This window comes from Eleutherodactylus coqui, chromosome 1 (assembly GCF_035609145.1).
Source record: "Eleutherodactylus coqui strain aEleCoq1 chromosome 1, aEleCoq1.hap1, whole genome shotgun sequence".
Taxonomy (NCBI): domain Eukaryota; kingdom Metazoa; phylum Chordata; class Amphibia; order Anura; family Eleutherodactylidae; genus Eleutherodactylus; species Eleutherodactylus coqui.
In genome coordinates this window covers 19846790-19866809 of record NC_089837.1, presented here as the reverse complement: position 1 = coordinate 19866809, position 20020 = coordinate 19846790, and the positions used below count along the sequence as shown (strand labels likewise).

Genomic DNA, 20020 nt, shown 5'->3' with positions numbered 1-20020 from the left:
AGGCAGACAATGGGGTTACAAAAATAAAGAAATTTCATTCTAACTAATGAACTGCAAAGAAACTAGGTTATGCAAATTTAAAGAACAGTCGAATACACATAACTTCTAGGGATCTGTTAAGCTATCACAATCTACAGATACCAGCAGCTTCTGTATACATCATGTGATACAGCAGTTAGCAGCCACGCCAAGTAGAGAGAAAAACGTACATTAACAGTCCCTGGGGTAACTCTCTAAAAACTGGTCCACTTAGAACGAAACCCCCTGGTCCTTAAAGGGGTTGTCCCGCGAAAGCAAGTGGGTCTATACACTTCTGTATGGCCATATTAATGCACTTTGTAATGTACATTGTGCATTAATTATGAGCCATACAGAAGTTATAAGAAGTTTTTCACTTACCTGCTCCGTTGCTAGCGTCCTCGTTTCCATGGAGCCGCCTAATTTTCGGCGTCTAATGGCCAAATTAGACGCGCTTGCGCAGTCCGGGTCTTCTTCTTTTCTCAATTGGGCCGCTCGTGCAGGATGCCGGCTCCGTGTAGCTCCGCCCCGTCACGTGCCGATTCCAGCCAATCAGGAGGCTGGAATTGGCAATGGACCGCACAGAAGCCCTGCGGTCCACCGAGGGAGAAGATCCCGGCGGCCATCTTCAACCGGTAAGTAAGAAGTCACCAGAGCGCGGGGATTCAGGTAAGCGCTGTGCGTTTTTTTTTTTAAGTCCCTGCATCGGGGGTTGTCTCGCGCCGAACGGGGGGGTTGAAAAAAAAAAAAAAACGTTTCGGCGCGGGACACACCTTTAAGGGGATCTCTGCCCCATCGTCAGACCCAGGAGCCACATCTAAATGCAGAACTGTCGGCTGTGCCAGCGCTCCTCGCCCAGGACTGCGTGATACAACTTCACGGACGGGTATTTTCCCCCTTTCTGTTTGTATCTGTAGCTCCTCCCCTTCTGTAAATCTCTGTTTTTGTATATTTCTATCTAAGCCCTGCTGACCCATTTTAGAGTAAAGCTTTAAAAGTTATTAGTCAGTTTCCTTGACGCTTTAAGCGATCCATAACTCCGAAGTCTGTTCATTGTGTGTCGGCCGGTGGAAACCGACCTACCTGTCAGAAGCGGTCCGTGGTGGCAGTGAGGTGTATTGGGGTCTGCAAGGCCAAGTAGTGCATATGGCCCCTCCACCACAAACCATAAGAAATACGGATCATAGACTCTAAACATATGCAGAACCCAAACCAGACTGATGTGCGATCCAACGTCTGCGGAGACACCCGGGGCACCTAGGGACACGAAGATCCCAAATCTCTGAGTGGCTATTACATGACGGACATAGGCTTATGTATATATTGAGCAGGCAGGCTTATTAAATCACTTATTGGGTCATCTTATCTTTAGCATCAGGCAAAGAAAGACGGAAGAATAGTTTACTTTCACTTAGTAAGTTTCACACAGAAAGGAGGGAGGGAGAAGGAAAGATGGAGAGGAGGTCGATGGGGATCATAGCTGCCATCTTCTTGTATCCAGGTACACGGTGTTCATCAGATACAAGATTAGAGGCAGTATCACACTGGACAGGATTAGATACCTGGCTCAGCAGACCGTATGTACAGTCAACTACGTTTTATACAAGAGGAAGGGCAGTTAATAAAGGTAACGTTAGCATACAGTAGATATATATGTAATAAACAGAACTATATATAACATGCTTCAGCCTTCGGGCTGATAACAGAGAAACCATAGCTTATAAGTCCTCATACCACAAGACCACCTGATTAAAGACAGATCCTAAACGTTCCCCTTAAACTAATACAGACCCTAGACTCCAAAACAAATATAGATCCAAGGCAACATCCCCTAAACTAATATACACCCTAGAGCAACTACTTATTTACAGACCAGACCCCCCTAAACCAATACAGATGCAAGAGCCGATAAAGTAATATAGACCTGAGAGCCCCTAAACTACTTGAGACCCCAGATCAACACCCTAAACTAATATAGATCCTATATAAGAGCCACTAAGCTAATATAGACCCAGACCACACACCCCTAAACTAATACAGATCCCAGAGGAGAGCCGCTAAACTCATACAGACCCCAGATTAGATCCCTAAACTAATACAGACCCCAGACGAGAGCCGCTAAACTCATAAAGACCCCAGATTAGACCCCTAAACTAATACAGACCCCAGATTAGACCCCTAAACTCATACAGACCCCAGACGAGAGCTGCTAAACTCATACAGACCCCAGATTAGATCCCTAAACTAATACAGATCCCAGAGGAGAGCCGCTAAACTCATACAGACCCCAGATTAGATCCCTAAACTAATACAGATCCCAGACGAGAGCTGCTAAACTCATAAAGACCCCAGATTAGACCCCTAAACTAATACAATACCCAGATAAGTGCCCCTAAACTAATATAGACCCCAGAGAAGAGCCCCTAAATCAATACAGACAAGAGCCCCTAAATATAGACCCCAAACCAGACCCTCTAAACTAATAGAGACCCAAGATGAGAACACCTAAACTAATACAGATCCCAGACGAGAGCTGCTAAACTCATAAAGACCCCAGATTAGACCCCCTAAACTAATACAGATCCCAGAGGAGAGCCGCTAAACTCATACAGACCCCAGATTAGACCCTTAAACTAATACAGATCCCAGACGAGAGCCGCTAAACTCATAAAGACCCCAGATTAGACCCCCTAAACTAATACAGATCCCAGAGGAGAGCCGCTAAACTCATACAGACCCCAGATTAGACCCCTAAACTAATACAGATCCCAGAGGAGAGCCGCTAAACTCATACAGACCCCAGATTAGACCCCCTAAACTAATACAGATCCCAGAGGAGAGCCGCTAAACTCATACAGACCCCAGATTAGACCCCTAAACTAATACAGATCCTAGACGAGAGCTGCTAAACTCGTACAGACCCCAGATTAGACCCCTAAACTAATACAGATCCCAGAGGAGAGCCGCTAAACTCATACAGACCCCAGATTAGACCCCTAAACTAATACAGATCCCAGAGGAGAGCCACTAAACTCATACAGACCCCAGATTAGACCCCTAAACTAATACAGATCCCAGAGGAGAGCCACTAAACTCATACAGACCCCAGATTAGACCCCTAAACTAATACAGATCCCAGACGAGAGCCACTAAACTCATACAGACCCCAGATTAGACCCCTAAACTAATACAGATCCCAGACGAGAGCTGCTAAACTCATACAGACCCCAGATTAGACCCCTAAACTAATACAATACCCAGATAAGTGCCCCTAAACTAATACAGATCCCAGACGAGAGCCGCTAAACTCATACAGACCCCAGATTAGACCCCTAAACTAATACAGATCCCAGAGGAGAGCCACTAAACTCATACAGACCCCAGATTAGACCCCTAAACTAATACAGATCCCAGAGGAGAGCCACTAAACTCATACAGACCCCAGATTAGACCCCTAAACTAATACAGATCCCAGAGGAGAGCCACTAAACTCATACAGACCCCAGATTAGACCCCTAAACTAATACAATACCCAGATAAGTGCCCCTAAACTAATACAGATCCCAGAGGAGAGCCGCTAAACTCATACAGACCCCAGATTAGACCCCTAAACTAATACAGATCCCAGAGGAGAGCCACTAAACTCATACAGACCCCAGATTAGACCCCTAAACTAATACAGATCCCAGAGGAGAGCCACTAAACTCATACAGACCCCAGATTAGACCCCTAAACTAATACAGATCCCAGAGGAGAGCCACTAAACTCATACATACCCCAGATTAGACCCCTAAACTAATACAGATCCCAGACGAGAGCTGCTAAACTCATACAGACCCCAGATTAGACCACTAAACTAATACAGATCCCAGAGGAGAGCCGCTAAACTCGTACAGACCCCAGATTAGACCCCTAAACTAATACAGATCCCAGACGAGAGCCGCTAAACTCATAAAGACCCCAGATTAGACCCCTAAACTAATACAGATCCCAGAGGAGAGCCACTAAACTCATACAGACCCCAGATTAGACCCCTAAACTAATACAGATCCCAGACGAGAGCTGCTAAACTCATACAGACCCCAGATTAGACCACTAAACTAATACAGATCCCAGAGGAGAGCCGCTAAACTCGTACAGACCCCAGATTAGACCCCTAAACTAATACAGATCCCAGACGAGAGCCGCTAAACTCATAAAGACCCCAGATTAGACCCCTAAACTAATACAGATCCCAGAGGAGAGCCGCTAAACTCATACAGACCCCAGATTAGACCCCCTAAACTAATACAGATCCCAGAGGAGAGCCGCTAAACTCATACAGACCCCAGATTAGACCCCTAAACTAATACAGATCCTAGACGAGAGCTGCTAAACTCATACAGACCCCAGATTAGACCCCTAAACTAATACAGATCCCAGAGGAGAGCCGCTAAACTCATACAGACCCCAGATTAGACCCCTAAACTAATACAGATCCCAGACGAGAGCCGCTAAACTCATACAGACCCCAGATTAGACCCCTAAACTAATACAGATCCCAGAGGAGAGCCACTAAACTCATACAGACCCCAGATTAGACCCCTAAACTAATACAGATCCCAGAGGAGAGCCACTAAACTCATACAGACCCCAGATTAGACCCCTAAACTAATACAGATCCCAGAGGAGAGCCACTAAACTCATACAGACCCCAGATTAGACCCCTAAACTAATACAGATCCCAGACGAGAGCCACTAAACTCATACAGACCCCAGATTAGACCCCTAAACTAATACAGATCCCAGACGAGAGCTGCTAAACTCATACAGACCCCAGATTAGACCCCTAAACTAATACAATACCCAGATAAGTGCCCCTAAACTAATACAGATCCCAGACGAGAGCCGCTAAACTCATACAGACCCCAGATTAGACCCCTAAACTAATACAGATCCCAGAGGAGAGCCACTAAACTCATACAGACCCCAGATTAGACCCCTAAACTAATACAGATCCCAGAGGAGAGCCACTAAACTCATACAGACCCCAGATTAGACCCCTAAACTAATACAGATCCCAGAGGAGAGCCACTAAACTCATACAGACCCCAGATTAGACCCCTAAACTAATACAGATCCCAGAGGAGAGCCACTAAACTCATACAGACCCCAGATTAGACCCCTAAACTAATACAGATCCCAGAGGAGAGCCACTAAACTCATACAGACCCCAGATTAGACCCCTAAACTAATACAGATCCCAGACGAGAGCCACTAAACTCATACAGACCCCAGATTAGACCCCTAAACTAATACAGATCCCAGACGAGAGCTGCTAAACTCATACAGACCCCAGATTAGACCCCTAAACTAATACAATACCCAGATAAGTGCCCCTAAACTAATACAGATCCCAGACGAGAGCCGCTAAACTCATACAGACCCCAGATTAGACCCCTAAACTAATACAGATCCCAGACGAGAGCTGCTAAACTCATACAGACCCCAGATTAGACCCCTAAACTAATACAGATCCCAGAGGAGAGCCACTAAACTCATACAGACCCCAGATTAGACCCCTAAACTAATACAGATCCCAGACGAGAGCTGCTAAACTCATACAGACCCCAGATTAGACCACTAAACTAATACAGATCCCAGAGGAGAGCCGCTAAACTCATACAGACCCCAGATTAGACCCCTAAACTAATACAGATCCCAGAGGAGAGCCGCTAAACTCATACAGACCCCAGATTAGACCCCTAAACTAATACAGATCCCAGAGGAGAGCCGCTAAACTCATACAGACCCCAGATTAGACCCCTAAACTAATACAATACCCAGATAAGTGCCCCTAAACTAATATAGACCCCAGAGAAGAGCACCTAAATCAATAGAGAAGAGCCCCTAAATATAGACCCCAAACCAGACCCTCTAACTAATAGAGACCCAAGATGAGAACACCTAAACTAGTATAGACCTAAGACGAGATACCCTAAACTAATACAGACCCCAAACATGACCTCTTAAACCAATACATACCAAGAGGAGACCCCTTAAACAAAGAAAGACCCCTACACGAGAGCCCTTAAAGGTTCCAGACTACCTCAGGAAGATATAGGCACTGGGCTAGAACCTTCAGACAGTCCCTCAAAGCTGAAACACCATGGCTAGACACTAAATGGCAGCATTTAAACTTCACCTATAGCAGTCTCCTTTCCTGGGCAGTAGCCGTATCTCCCAGCCCTCCGATACCATGGGACAGTGTTACAACTGGGCATCACAAACATCCGCGAATGGCTGTTCCAGGACTGCGTCCAAGATGTACTCCGGTTGGCAGTGCTAATTGTGAAGCACATTTTAATTAATGTGGATAGTAAACAAGAGCAAAGTGCATTTCACACAGTGACCACTATTCCATAGGTGGTGAATAAACAGGAGCGACTCCCTTCTAAACGGTCTGAATCTACAGCCATGTCATCTCACGTCACAGACTTTAAGACTAAACACACTTTAGGTCCCAGCACACTCGCTCCCACACTCTCTACCTAAATACTTCCCCACTTTATCTCAGTTCACACACTTAAGACTAACCACTCCTTGGCTCTGAACACACAGCGGCTCCCACAATCTCTGCCTCTGTTTGCTCGTGAAGGTCTTGGCTGCGATAACTCCAGCCAATGTCCTGGGATGCAGCTCTTGGGTTCAGCTTCAGCCATGAGGTCAAGGCAGGACATCTGAAACTCTTCAATATCCGCAGCACTGGACCGACGGACGCACCTCAGACCTCGGACGCTGGTCATAGCCATACTTGCAAAGTGTCTTTATGCCCATTTATATTAGACACGCCCCTAACGTAAGTCATTTTAATCACAAGTAGTATATATGATCCCCCTCATCACACTCCGAAATAAATACCGACCAAAGACCAACCACTAAAAAGGGTCTGTAACTGCATCCAGCCCAGAGGGTCTGTCTGTATCCCCATGTGGATCTGTATGGCTTCCAGCTCACGCGGCGGGATGACATCATTGCATTGCACTACATCGGGCTGCAAGCAGAGGAAGAGGATCTGCTTCTCATTGTGCAAACGGGTATTACCTGTTTGTTGTAATCTTAAGTGGTACGAAGTGACAGCTATTACTATATCCTGGCACTATGGGGCCACTCTGACTATATAGGGGCACTGTGGAGGCCGCAACTACTATATGGATGCACTGTGGGTACCACTAATACTATATGGGGCACAATGGGGGCATCATTACTGTATAGGGCACAATGGGGGCACTAATACTGTATGGGGGGCAGAGCATTATTGCATGGGTCAGGAGGAGGGAACTATTGCTGTATGAGGCACAGAGAAAGTACTGTTACTGTATTGGGCAGTATTGATGTGTGGGGCCACAAAGTGGGCACTGTTACTGTATTGGGGCTCTATTATTTTGTGGGGCACATATGGGGCATTATTACAGTCTGGAGCACTATGAATGGAGTGCTTCAGTAAAGGTGTAGATATGCAGGAAAAGTGCAGTCAAACATTTCTCTGTGTTCAGGGCTAACCACTCGATCTTTAGCGTCCGTTTCATGGACGATGTTCCAAGGTGAGTCCCGGCTTAATGTGTGTCTCCAGACAAGAACTCGAAGCATCATACATGTGTATGATACTTCAGTTTTTGAGTTTGGATGCAGAGGCCCACGGTCACGCTGGGGCACACTTTGGAACATCTTCTGTGAAACGGACAAAGGTAAACATAGTGTGGTTAGCCACTTAAATTCTGAAGAGATGAGTGGTGGCTGACAGAAGTAGCCATGGTGGTCTGGAACAAAAAGAAAAGTGAAAGTGAATGACTCAAATCAGAGATGACATCCCTGGGTTTAATTGCACTAGACTACATACATATCCATCCCAGCAACACCACTGGGGTCTGTGCATCTAGGTAGCAAGCCTGGGGGAGCCACCCTAGTCCAGAATTTGCCCTAGGACCGACCCAACTCTAATTACACCCTTGCAGACCACCTTAAAGGGGTTGTCCCGCGAAAGCAAGTGGGTCTATACACTTCTGTATGGCCATATTAGTGCACTTTGTAATGTACATTGTGCATTAATTATGAGCCATACAGAAGTTATAAGAAGTTTTTCACTTACCTGTTCCGTTGCTAGCGTCCTCGTCTCCATGGTGCCGTCTAATTTTCAGCGTCTAATCGCCAGATTAGACGCGCTTGCGCAGTCCGGTCTTCTTCTTTTCTGAATGGGGCCGCTCTTGCCGGAGAGTGGCTCCGTGTAGCTCCGCCCCGTCACGTGCCGATTCCAGCCAATCAGGAGGCTGGAATCGGCAATGGACCGCACAGAAGCCCTGCGGTCCACCGAGGGAGAAGGTCCCGGCGGCCATCTTCAACCGGTAAGTAAGAAGTCACCGGAGCGCGGGGATTCAGGTAAGCGCTGTGCGGATTTTTTTTTAGGTCCCTGCATCGGGTTTGTCTCGCGCCGAACGGGGGGGCTGTTGAAAAAAAAAAAACCCCGTTTCGGCGCGGGACAACCCCTTTAATAAATACAGACAACCTTCCCCCTGATACAGACCTTAGACCAGGCCCCTAAACAAACATAGATGCCAGACAACACCACCAAAACTAGTACAGACTCTAGAGCAGACCCCGTAAAGACTCCAAACCAGATCACTTATGCTAATTCAGACCCAAGATGAGCACTGAGGGGCCGCAGCACTGGCATTTAGATCTGGGGCTTCTGACCTGGATCATAAACAGACTGTCCGAAAACTCAACTGCTGTTGCTGGCCCTCCTCGCCCTGCAACTCTAGCCAGGAGAGGCCCATGTCCTGCTCTCATTCTGAACCTACAACGCGTTGGAGTGCAGGAGACGAGGGAGGTGTTGGGCTATATACAGGGTGGTGCATTGTGTTTGAATAGATACAAAAGCGGTTCCTCTGCTGGCCAGAGTCGCAGGGGCTGAGGACTGCAAGGGTCACAGAAAGGGGTACTATTGCTTTATTTGGCCCAGAGGGGGTACTACTGCTTTGTGGAGGCACAGTGGTGACAATATTGATTTGTGGAGGCACAGAAAGGGCACTACTAGTTTGTGGAAGCACAAAGGGGCACTATTGGTTTGTAGAGGCACAGAAGGGGCACAATTGGTTGATGGAGGCACAAAGCAACACTATGGATTTGATGAGACACAAAGCAGCACTATAGGTTTGTGGAGTCATAGAAGGGGCACTATTAGTGTGTGGAAGCACAGAGGGGGCACTATTGGTTTGTACAAATACAGAAGGGGCCACTACGGGTTTGTGAAGGCACAGAAGGGGCCACTATGGGTTTGTGAAGGCACAGAGGGGGCACTATGGGTTTGTGAAGGCACAGAGGGGGGCACTATGGGTTTGTAGAGGTACAGAAGGAGCTACAGTGAAGCCTGGTGGTGGAGCATAATGCTAGGGGAGGGGAGACCGGTCAGGGTGGATGGAAAGCTGAAAGTACAGAGATAATGAAAACCTGATCCAGAGAGCAAGGGACCTCAGACTGGGCAGAAGGGTCACTTTCCAACAAGACAATGAACTTAAGACCCCAGCCAAGACAATACAGGAGGGGGGACAACTCTGTGAATGCCCTTGAGTGGCCCAGCCAGAACCCTAAACCCAATGGGACATCTCTGGGGAGACTTGACAATGGTTGTCCACAGATGGCCCCCATCCAACCTGACAGAGGGCAGACAATACACAAATCCAGGTGTGCAAACCTTGTGGCATCACAGCCAAGAAGACTGGAGGCTGGAATCACTGCCAGAGGGCCAACTAAGTACTGAGTACGGGGTGTGAATACTTAGGTCACTGTGGAATATGAATTTTTCCTTTTTAAACAGTTTTCAACGATTTCTCCAATTCTGTTGTTCCTTTGTCATTATGGGGTACTGAGTGCAAAATGAGCGGGACACAAGGCCACAACGTGTAAAAAGTGAGGAGAGGGTGTGAAGACTTTCTGGACCCGCTGTGACTCCATGGCTGGGAACTTGCCGGGCTGTAGCTGGAAAACCGATCACTGACTGCAGAACATTGAGGCTAAAGCATTGACGATTACATCAAATGGTGGAGCAATGACAATACCTCTCACAGCAGTGAAGCTGCGCTCTACCCTGGAGCTTACCGTACACTGCCGAGGAGCCTGCTGGGGGTAGTAGTCAGAAAGGGCAAATATTGGAAGCTTTTCTAATACTATAGGCTCTCCCAGATGTGCAAACAGTAGCTGCGAGCCACTGGTGGACACATGGCAAATAATGGATAAACTGTTCTTCATCAGATAAGGGGCCCCATCGCCTGCGCAGGGGCGGCGGTCTCCGCATTCATCACTGAGAGGTTTCAGTCAATATTTATTCCCATTCTTTATATTTACTAATATGACTTTCCAAGTAATATGGGGGTGGTCAAAGTACCCAGAAGCCCGGGCTGGTCAGGTGCCAGCAGGAGCCTCCATCTATATATATATATATACACCCCTTTACCTTCTGCACTTGTTACCCGCTCGCTCCAGAAACACAAGGACGTTCTGACTCTACAGGTGAGAGAACTTCTAACTTCATGCTGGTATTTGGATCTAGCAGCTATAAGCTTAATATGTACTAGATTCCTGTTTGTGCTGCAGTGTAAAGCACGGTGGAGGGACAGAGCAACAGCCTGAGCTACTGATATACCTCAGACTATCTTTAGACTCTTAACAGTTGATGCAGCCAGGTTGGAATCCTTGATGAACGTTTTGTTTTTGTAATAGAGCAGAGTTGCAGTGTAAATCATGGTGAAGAGAAGAGCAGCTCGAACCTCTGATGTCGTGCAGATAGTCTAGTAGTGCGTCCTACTGGATAACAAAGATCATGACTTATGGGTCATTTTTAAGCCCCCACATGGGAACGGACTCTTGGGGGTTGTAGCTGTGTGATACCTGCAGTCCTATGTAAAGCGCTATAATCTATTGGTTGTATGACTATTGTGGTGTTATTGCTTTGTCTAGATTGCCTTCAAGAGAATGGAGTTACTCCACAGCACCGCCCTCCTGTGCCTTCTGTGTACTGCAGCTGCTAGCAGCGTTCTTCCAAGTAAGACAACTACATTATATCCTTCAGGATATGTTCACATGTGGCGGAAATGCTGCGAGATGGAAAACTCTGTGGCAAAATCCACAGCATCTCCGCATCAAAACAGAGTCAAAATCCACAGCATCTCCGCATCAAAACAGAGTCAAAATCCACAGCATCTCCGCATCAAAACAGAGTCAAAATCCACAGCATCGGTGACTCAAAATCAGCACCAATGGATCTGCAGCTGATCACAGCCCGTGCAGCGCTCCTCTCACCTCCCAAATACTACCGCTACCTGCAGCGCACACCGGGAACTGCAACTGAGCACCTCCGCCGACCATGTGATGGCATCCCACGACCAGTGCATCACATGACCGCTGGCAGCGGCACCCAGTGCCAGTTCCTGGTGTTCACTGCGCCTTGGCTACCCGCAGTATTTGGGAGGCGAGAGGAGCGCTGCGCGGGCTGAAGTCAGCTGTGGATCCATGGGTGCGAATCTGGACTCAAAATTGATGCAGAATTTGCAGTATTTATGCGAGTGTGATGCAATTTTTTTACAATTGAAACCAAGTGTGGTGGGATCTTTTACTGTTGAATGACCGGAGGGTCTTCTTTCACTCACAAGGCTCCCATTTTCCCCCCACAGTCAGGAATGTCGCCCTTCACGGTCGCTCTACACAATCCTCCAGATTTGATTGGAACAGCGACGCTATCAATGCCATAGACGATAATCCGGACTCTAATTTTTTCCATGGGTCCTGCTCTTCTACGAGCCTAGACATGTCTCCCTGGTGGAGGGTGGATCTGCTGAGACCCTATAGAATCTCCCACATCACCATCACTAACAGAGGCGACTGCTGTTCCGAATTTCTGGATGGAGCCAAAGTCCTGGTGGGGAACTCTCTGGAGAACAACGGCAACAATAACGCATTGTGAGTACTGATGGGGACAGTTCTGCATGTCTTTGGGATGGGGAACCTCTAACTGTTGGGGAGCTTCAAGGCTATCAGTCAGCGGGAGAGGTCATGTGATTAGGTGATAGGCTGAATCTATCCTCTCAACACAAACCAGTGCTTGGCGAGGGAATGGGGGGGCAAAATATGCTGCAATATGCTGGTAACTCACCAACGTCAAGAAGGTTCACAATGCAATGTGAAGTGCCACGACCCAGATCAATGCTTTGTATTGCTGAGAGTCATGCATGTCTTCTATCTAATGGATGACTCTTCTTGTGTCAACTGTTGGATGGACCAAACTGCAAAGGGGCCACCGTCAGATCTGATTGCCTGCATCCCCTCTAATGCTTATTATGCTGCACTCCATTTCTCCCTCTATGGGCTGCAAAGACCCAGTGATACTTGGGCGCAATCTAAGACCTTCCAAAAAGGGGTCAAAAGGTGACCCTGGAAACTACAGGCCGGTAAGTCTAACTTGTACTGTGGGTAAAAGGGTTTCTAAGAGATGCCATCCTGGAGGACCTCATGGAAAATAGCCGTATTACTCCATATCAGCATGGGTTTATGAGAGATCGCTCCTGTCATACTGACCTGATCAGCTTCTACAAGGAGGTAAGTTCTAGGCTGGACCGGGGAGTCCCTGGATCTTGTATATCTGGATCTTTCCAAAGCGTTTGATACTGTGCCGTGTAAAAGGTTGGTCTATAAACTGAGAATGCTTGGTCTGGGCGAGAATGTGTGTAAGTAACTGGTCAGTGATAGAAGGCAGAGGGGGGTTATAAATGGGTCACCGTTACTAGTGGAGTACCACAGGGGTTAGTATTGGAGGGGTCACCGTTACTAGCGGGGTACCACAGGGGTTAGTATTGGAGGGGTCACTGTTACTAGTGGGGTACCACAGGGGTTAGTATTGGAGGGGTCACTGTTACTAGTGGGGTACCACAGGGGTTAGTATTGGAGGGGTCACTGTTACTAGTGGGGTACCACAGGGGTTAGTATTGGAGGGGTCACTGTTACTAGTGGGGTACCACAGGGGGCAGTATTCGAGGGGTCACCATTACTAATGGGGTACCACAGGGGTCAGTATTAGGGGGTATCACTGTTACTAGTGGGGTACCACAGGGGTCAGTATTAGAGGGGTCACCATTACTAGTGGGGTACCACAGGGGGCAGTATTAGGGGGTATCACTGTTACTGGTGGGGTACCACAGGGGGCAGTATTAGGGGGTATCACTGTTACTAGTGGGGTACCACAGGGGTCAGTATTGGAGGGGTCACTGTTACTAGTAGGGTACCACAGGGGGCAGTATTGGAGGGGTCACCATTGCTAGTGGGATACCACAGGGGGCAGTATTAGGGGGTATCACTGTTACTAGTGGGGTACCACAGGGGTCAGTATTAGAGGGGTCACCATTACTAGTGGGGTACCACAGGGGGCAGTATTAGGGGGTATCACTGTTACTAGTGGGGTACCACAGGGGGCAGTATTAGGGGTATCACTGTTACTAGTGGGGTACCACAGGGGTCAGTATTGGAGGGGTCACTGTTACTAGTAGGGTACCACAGGGGACAGTATTGGAGGGGTCACCATTGCTAGTGGGATACCACAGGGGGCAGTATTGAAGGGGTTAGTGTTACTAGTTGGGGTACCACGGGAGGCAGTATCGGAGGCGTCATCATTACTAGTGGGGTACCACTGGGGGCAGTATTGAAAGGGTCATTGTTACTAGAGGGGTACCACAGGGGGCAGTATTGGAGGGGTTATCGTTAATAGTGGGGTACCACATGGGGTAGCATTAATGGGGTCACTTACTAGTGGGGTACCACAGGGGGCAGTATTGGAGGGGTCACTGGTACTAGTGGGGTACTACAGGATGCAGTATTGGAGGGGTCACTGGTACTAGTGGGGTGGGTACCACAGGGGGCAGTATAGGAGGGGTCACTGTTACTAGTGGGGTGGGTACCACAGGGGGCAGTATAGGAGGGGTCACTGTTACTAGTGGGGTACCACAGGGGGCAGTATTGGAGGGGTAACTGTTACTATTGGGGTACCACAGGGGACAGTATTGGAGGGGTCACCATTACTAGTGGGGTACCACAGGGGGCAGTATATGAGGGGTCACTGTTACTAGTGGGATACCACAGGGGCAGTATAGGAGGGGTCACCGTTACTAGTGGTATACCACAGGGGGCAGTATTGGAGGGGTAACTGTTACTAGTGGGGTACCACAGGGGGCAGTATAGGAGGGGTCACTGTTACTAGTGGGGCACCACAGGGGGTAGCATTAGAGGGGTCACTTACTAGTGGGGTACCACAGGGGACAGTATAGGAGGGGTCACTGTTACTAGTGAGGTACCACAGGAGGCAGTATTGGAGGGGTCACTGGTACTAGTGGGGTACCACAGGGGACAGTATTGGGCAGGTCACTATTACTTGAGGCATTACAAGGGACAGTGTTAAAAGTGTTACTAGTGGGATACCACAGGGGGCACTATTGGGCCCTGTTATTTTTACTATATATATTAATGACCTGGTAGAAGGATTGTGAAGATATCAATATTTGCAGAGGATACAAAACTATGTAAAGTAATTAACACAGGAGAGATGCAAGGAGATTGCAAGAGGATCTGGGTAAGTTGGGGGCAGAAAAGTGGCAGAATGTGTGTTTATGCACATGGGCAGGAAATACATGTCACCATTACACACTAAATGGGAAACCACTGGACAACGCCGACATGGAGAAGGACTTGGGGGTTTTAGTTACCTGTAAGCTTAACTGGAGCAACCAGTGTCAGGCAGCTGCTGCCAAGGCAGATAGGATCATGGGGGCATCAGAAGAGGTCGAGGGGCACATGATGAGAACATTGTTCTTCCTCTTTACAAGCCACTGGTCAGACCACACATGGGATATTGTGGACAGTTTTGGGCACCGGTAAGGACATATCAGAGCTTGAGTGGATACAAAGGCGACAACTCTAAATTAATAGACGGAATGGGCGGATGTCCTTCTTCTGGATCAACATTGCAGAATAATTGGCTGAACTGGAGGTCTTTTTTGAGTTACTGTTACCTTAGTGGTCCGCCTGATACCATGTTTTGGATCTAGAGTCCTGCAAATAATAGTCAGAGGGGTAACTGGGAAAATCTGTACTGGGCCCCCATTTTAGTGGTGTCTTCAGTCACAGAGGGACGTTTGTTCCCCCCAGACACCAGGATGTGGGTGCAGCGGCTCCTGGTGATAATGATGCGCTAACAATTGTTTGTCTTTCTATACAGCTGTGCAGGCATCAATTCCATCCCCAGGGGAGGCACCCAGACCCTGCAGTGCAACAACCTGGTCGGCCAATATGTCAACATCATCCAGCCAGGAAAACTCACCTATCTTCAGCTCTGCGAAGTCCAGATTTTTGCTGTTCCTGATTCTAATCAAGCTTTGTGCATTTAGCTGTGATGGTCACACATAGAAGATTCTGCTGCAGTAAACTTCATGCATTAATTAATAATCTTCTGGAATTCTATTTACACCATTAAAAAAATGCCAAAAAGCAATTTACAGATGCATTCTGACATTTCAGATGCAACCTATCAAATGCTGGAGGTAGAGCTTGCACTATTGGGGAGGCACACCTGAGGATGGGGAACTGATGGGTGTGTAGTGGCCCAGAGTTTGGGGTCCCCTCCAAAACTGTCTTGTATGTGGAATGCATCACATTTATGTGTATTGGATGTCTGCAGGCATGAATGGGTTAATGTCTAGTCATGTCTGGAAAATGTGTAGTTTTGTCTCATAGTGTGTCGTATCAAAGAAGGGTCACTTGTCTGTGTTGGAGATCTAAGAGTTCTGAGAGATAGAAGCTCAGGTAGTTCCAGAGAGAGGAGCCATGGGTTCGACATGGAGGAGTCCAAGAGGTGGCCCGCTGTTCTTGTCTGGGCCCAGCCTTTCAGAGAAACTCCCTATGGCCACCATCCCTAAAGAGTGAATGAACCCGGACCTGAGAAGACGCATAAGAACTGTGCAGCGACCAAGACACGAGGCACAGCACTGAGGAGATGGCGGGGGTAGTTGTCAGGGATGTCACGGTGGCACTACCAACTCCTCCCCTGAGGGACGCGTGCGACCCCGGCCAAGGCACTGCCAGGCCTCTTCCAGGCAACGCTGGGACAGTGGCTACCTGAATAATTGGTGCAGTGGACTTGAGTAAATATGTCACGGGTGACGCCACCGTTCCTTACTCCGCAAGATGTCCGATGGGAAAAGTAAGAAAGTCCACACACAGATATTTGATAACTTTAGTCACCGGGAATGGTCAGAGACTGGAACTTTACTTTCAGAATACATATAACTTCACACACCAGTGCAGGAAAAACAGGTTAGAGAGGTCAGGGAGGAGAACACAGGATGACACCTCGCTACAGTCCAAGTTATCTGTATGGCTCCGCTCCTGGACACACACACTCCGAGACGCATGATGACACTGGGCCTACAGTCTGGGTTATCTGTACGACTCCACAACTATATGTGTCTGGAGAGGGAGAGAAAGAAACCGCCGGAGTGCGGGAAAAGTGGGAGTGACTGACAGTAGAGAGAGAGTTACTGGAGAGAGAAAACCAAGAGATAACTGGGACTGTGGTTGAGCAATACCCCGAGAGTCCTCGCTGATCCAGCATCAGTCAAATTCTCTGTTTTTCTGCTAAGGACTGTTTATTGTTATTTGCCTGAAAAGAGTTAGGTTAATGGGCAGAACCCTTACATTCCCAGTTTTTGTTCTGAAAAAGACACTCTGTGTGTGGACTACTTTATTTCCCGGAATTACATCAGACAGATCCACCGCAGAGGACGGAACATTGGCGTCACGTGTGACAAACAGGACTACAGGTAACCACAGTTACCATTGTGTGATCTTTCCCTATTTCTCTGCCCCGCTGTCTCCTCGGCTGAGAGCCTGCTCCTCAGACGCTGCAGGTGCACACCTGAGGATTGAGCACTGATGAGTGCACACCTGAGGATGGAGCACTGATGAGTGCACACCTGAGGATGGAGCACTGATGAGTGCACACCTGAGGATGGAGCACTGACAGGAGAACACCTGAGGCTTGGAAACTTATTGGTGCACACCTGAGGATAGGGCACTGATGGAAGCACACGTGACGCTGCGACACTGACGGGAACACACGTGAGGCTGGGGCACTGATGAGAGCACACCTGAAGATGAGGCAGTAATAGGATCACACCTAAAACTGGGGCACTGATGGTAACACACCTGAGCATATGGCACGTGAAGATGTGGCACTGGATGATGCACAACTGAGGATGAGGCAGTTAAGGGATCACACCTAAAACTAAGGCACTAATAGTAACACACCTCAGGAAGTGGCACTGATGGGTGCACACCTGAGGATGGGGGCACTGATGGAAGCACACCTGAGAATGGGGTATGGCTAGGAGCACACCTAAGGATGAGGCAGTTATGGGAGCACACCTAAAACTGGGGCACTGATGGCAGCACACATGACGATGGGGCACTGGTGGGTGCATAGCTGAGGATGTGGTACTGATGGGAGCACACCTACCTGAGGATGGGGCACTGATTGTGCTCTCCTGAATATGTGGCACTGATGGGTTCATACCTAAGGGTGTGGCACTGATAGGAGCACACCTCAGGATGGGAAACTATTGGAAGCACAGCTGAGGCTGGGGCACTGAGGGGAGCACACCTGAAGATGAGGCAGTAATAGGATCACACCTAAAACTGGGGCACTGATGGTAACACACCTGAGCATATGGCACGTGAAGATGTGGCACTGGATGATGCACAACTGAGGATGAGGCAGTTAAGGGATCACACCTAAAACTAAGGCACTAATAGTAACACACCTCAGGAAGTGGCACTGATGGGTGCACACCTGAGGATGGGGGCACTGATGGAAGCACACCTGAGAATGGGGTATGGCTAGGAGCACACCTAAGGATGAGGCAGTTATGGGAGCACACCTAAAACTGGGGCACTGATGGCAGCACACATGACGATGGGGCACTGGTGGGTGCACAGCTGAAGATGTGGTACTGATGGGAGCACACCTACCTGAGGATGGGGCACTGATTGTGCTTTCCTGAATATGTGGCACTGATGGGTTCATACCTAAGGGTGTGGCACTGATTGGAGCACACCTCAAGATGGGAAACTATTGGAAGCACAGCTGAGGCTGGGGCACTAATGGAAGCACACCCAAGGATGAGGCAGTTATGGGAGGCTGGGGCACTGATGGGAACACACGTGAGGCTGGGGCACTGATGGGAGCACACCTGAGGATGAGGCAGTTAGGGGAACACACCTGTAACTGGGGCACTGATGGTAACACACCTGAGAAAGTGGCACTGATGGGTGCACACCTGAAGATGTGGCACTGATGAGTGCACACCTGAGGATGTGGCACTAATAGGAGCACACCTGAGGATGGGAAACCGATGGGAGTGCCCCTGAGGCTGGGGCACTAATGGAAGCACACCCAAGGATGAGGCAGTTATGGGAGCACACCTAAAACTGGGGCACAGATGGAAACACAACTGAGGATGGGTCACATAATTGATGCTCATCTGAGGATGGGGCATTGATTTTAGCACATCTGACGATGGGGCACTGATGAGAGCATACCTGAGGATGGCGCATTGATTGATGCACATCTGTCAATGGGGCACTAATGGGAGCACACTTGAGGATGGTGCATTGATCGGCGCATATTTGAGGATGGGGCATTGATGGAAGCACACCTGAGGATTGAGAATTGATGGGAGCACACCTGACACTAGGGCTGTGGTGGGAGCCCACCTGAAGTTGAGGCAGTTCTGGGAGCACACCTTAAACTGGTGCACTGATGGTAGCACACCTGAGAATGGGAAAACACCTGAGGATGCAGCACCAATGGGAGAACACCTGAGGCTGGGGCACTAATGGGTGCACACGTGATGAAGGGGCACTGATGGGTGTACATTTGAGGTTGGGGCACTGATTGGTGCGCATCTGAGAATAGGGTACTGATGGAAGCTCACCATAGGATGAGACTCTAATGGGAGCATGCCTACGTATAGGGAACTGATTGTTGTGCATCTGAGGATGAGGCACTAATGGAAGCACACCTGAGTATGGGGCTTTGATGGGAGCATACTAAAAACTCGGGCACAGATTGTAACACACCAGAGGATGTGGCACTGATAGGTGCGCAACTGAGGATGTGACACTAATGGGAGCATACCTGAGGATGAGGCAGTGATGAGATCACACTTGATGATGAGGCAGTTATGGGAGCGCACCTAAAAATGGGGCACTGATCGGAGCACACATGATAATGAGGCACTGGTCAATGCACATCTGCAGCTGGGGCACTGATAGGAGCACACCTGAGGCTGGCACACTGATGGGAACACCCCTGAGGCTGGCATACTGATGAGAGCACACCTGAGGATGAGGCAGTTATGAGAGCACACCTGAGCATGGGGCACTGATGACAGCACACCTGAGGCTGGGGCACTCATGGAAGCACACCCAAGGATGAGGCAGTTATGCGAGCACACTCTAAACTGGGGTACTGATGGCAGCACAGCTACTTGAAGATGGGACACCAATGGGAACACACCTGAGGCTTGGGCACTGATGGGAGCATACCTGAGGATGCGGCACTGATGGGAGCATACCTGAGGCTTGGGAACTTATGGGTGCTTTCACACGGACGCTAGCTGCAGCAGCTAGCACTTGTGATGGCCTATCTATAGGATATGTCATCAACAGTAGATCAGTGGGGGTCTGCACAAATCAGGGACCCCTGCAAATCATCTGCTTGACAGACCGATGCGCTTTTGCACTGAGCTCATTTCTTCAGCAAGCAGACAGCTCCGTTACCACTGCAGTGGTCAGACTTGGTATTTTACGTAAAACTCCACTTGAAGTGAAAAGCTTTAGTACTTTAGTAAACTGCGTTATATGCAAATAA

At 48.6% G+C, this 20020-nt stretch overlaps 1 protein-coding gene across 1 annotated transcript; it reads left to right on the top strand.

Annotated features, from left to right (window-relative positions):
• The first annotated feature begins 828 nt into the window (after positions 1–828).
• On the top strand, positions 829–15479 carry LOC136594620 (fucolectin-4-like). Its single transcript, XM_066588693.1, has 4 exons — positions 829–904; positions 11011–11095; positions 11724–12009; positions 15311–15479. Exons 2-4 carry the CDS (start codon positions 11026–11028, stop codon positions 15477–15479), a joined length of 525 nt encoding a protein of 174 aa, XP_066444790.1. The 5' UTR covers positions 829–904; positions 11011–11025.
• The last annotated feature ends 4541 nt before the right edge of the window (positions 15480–20020 follow it).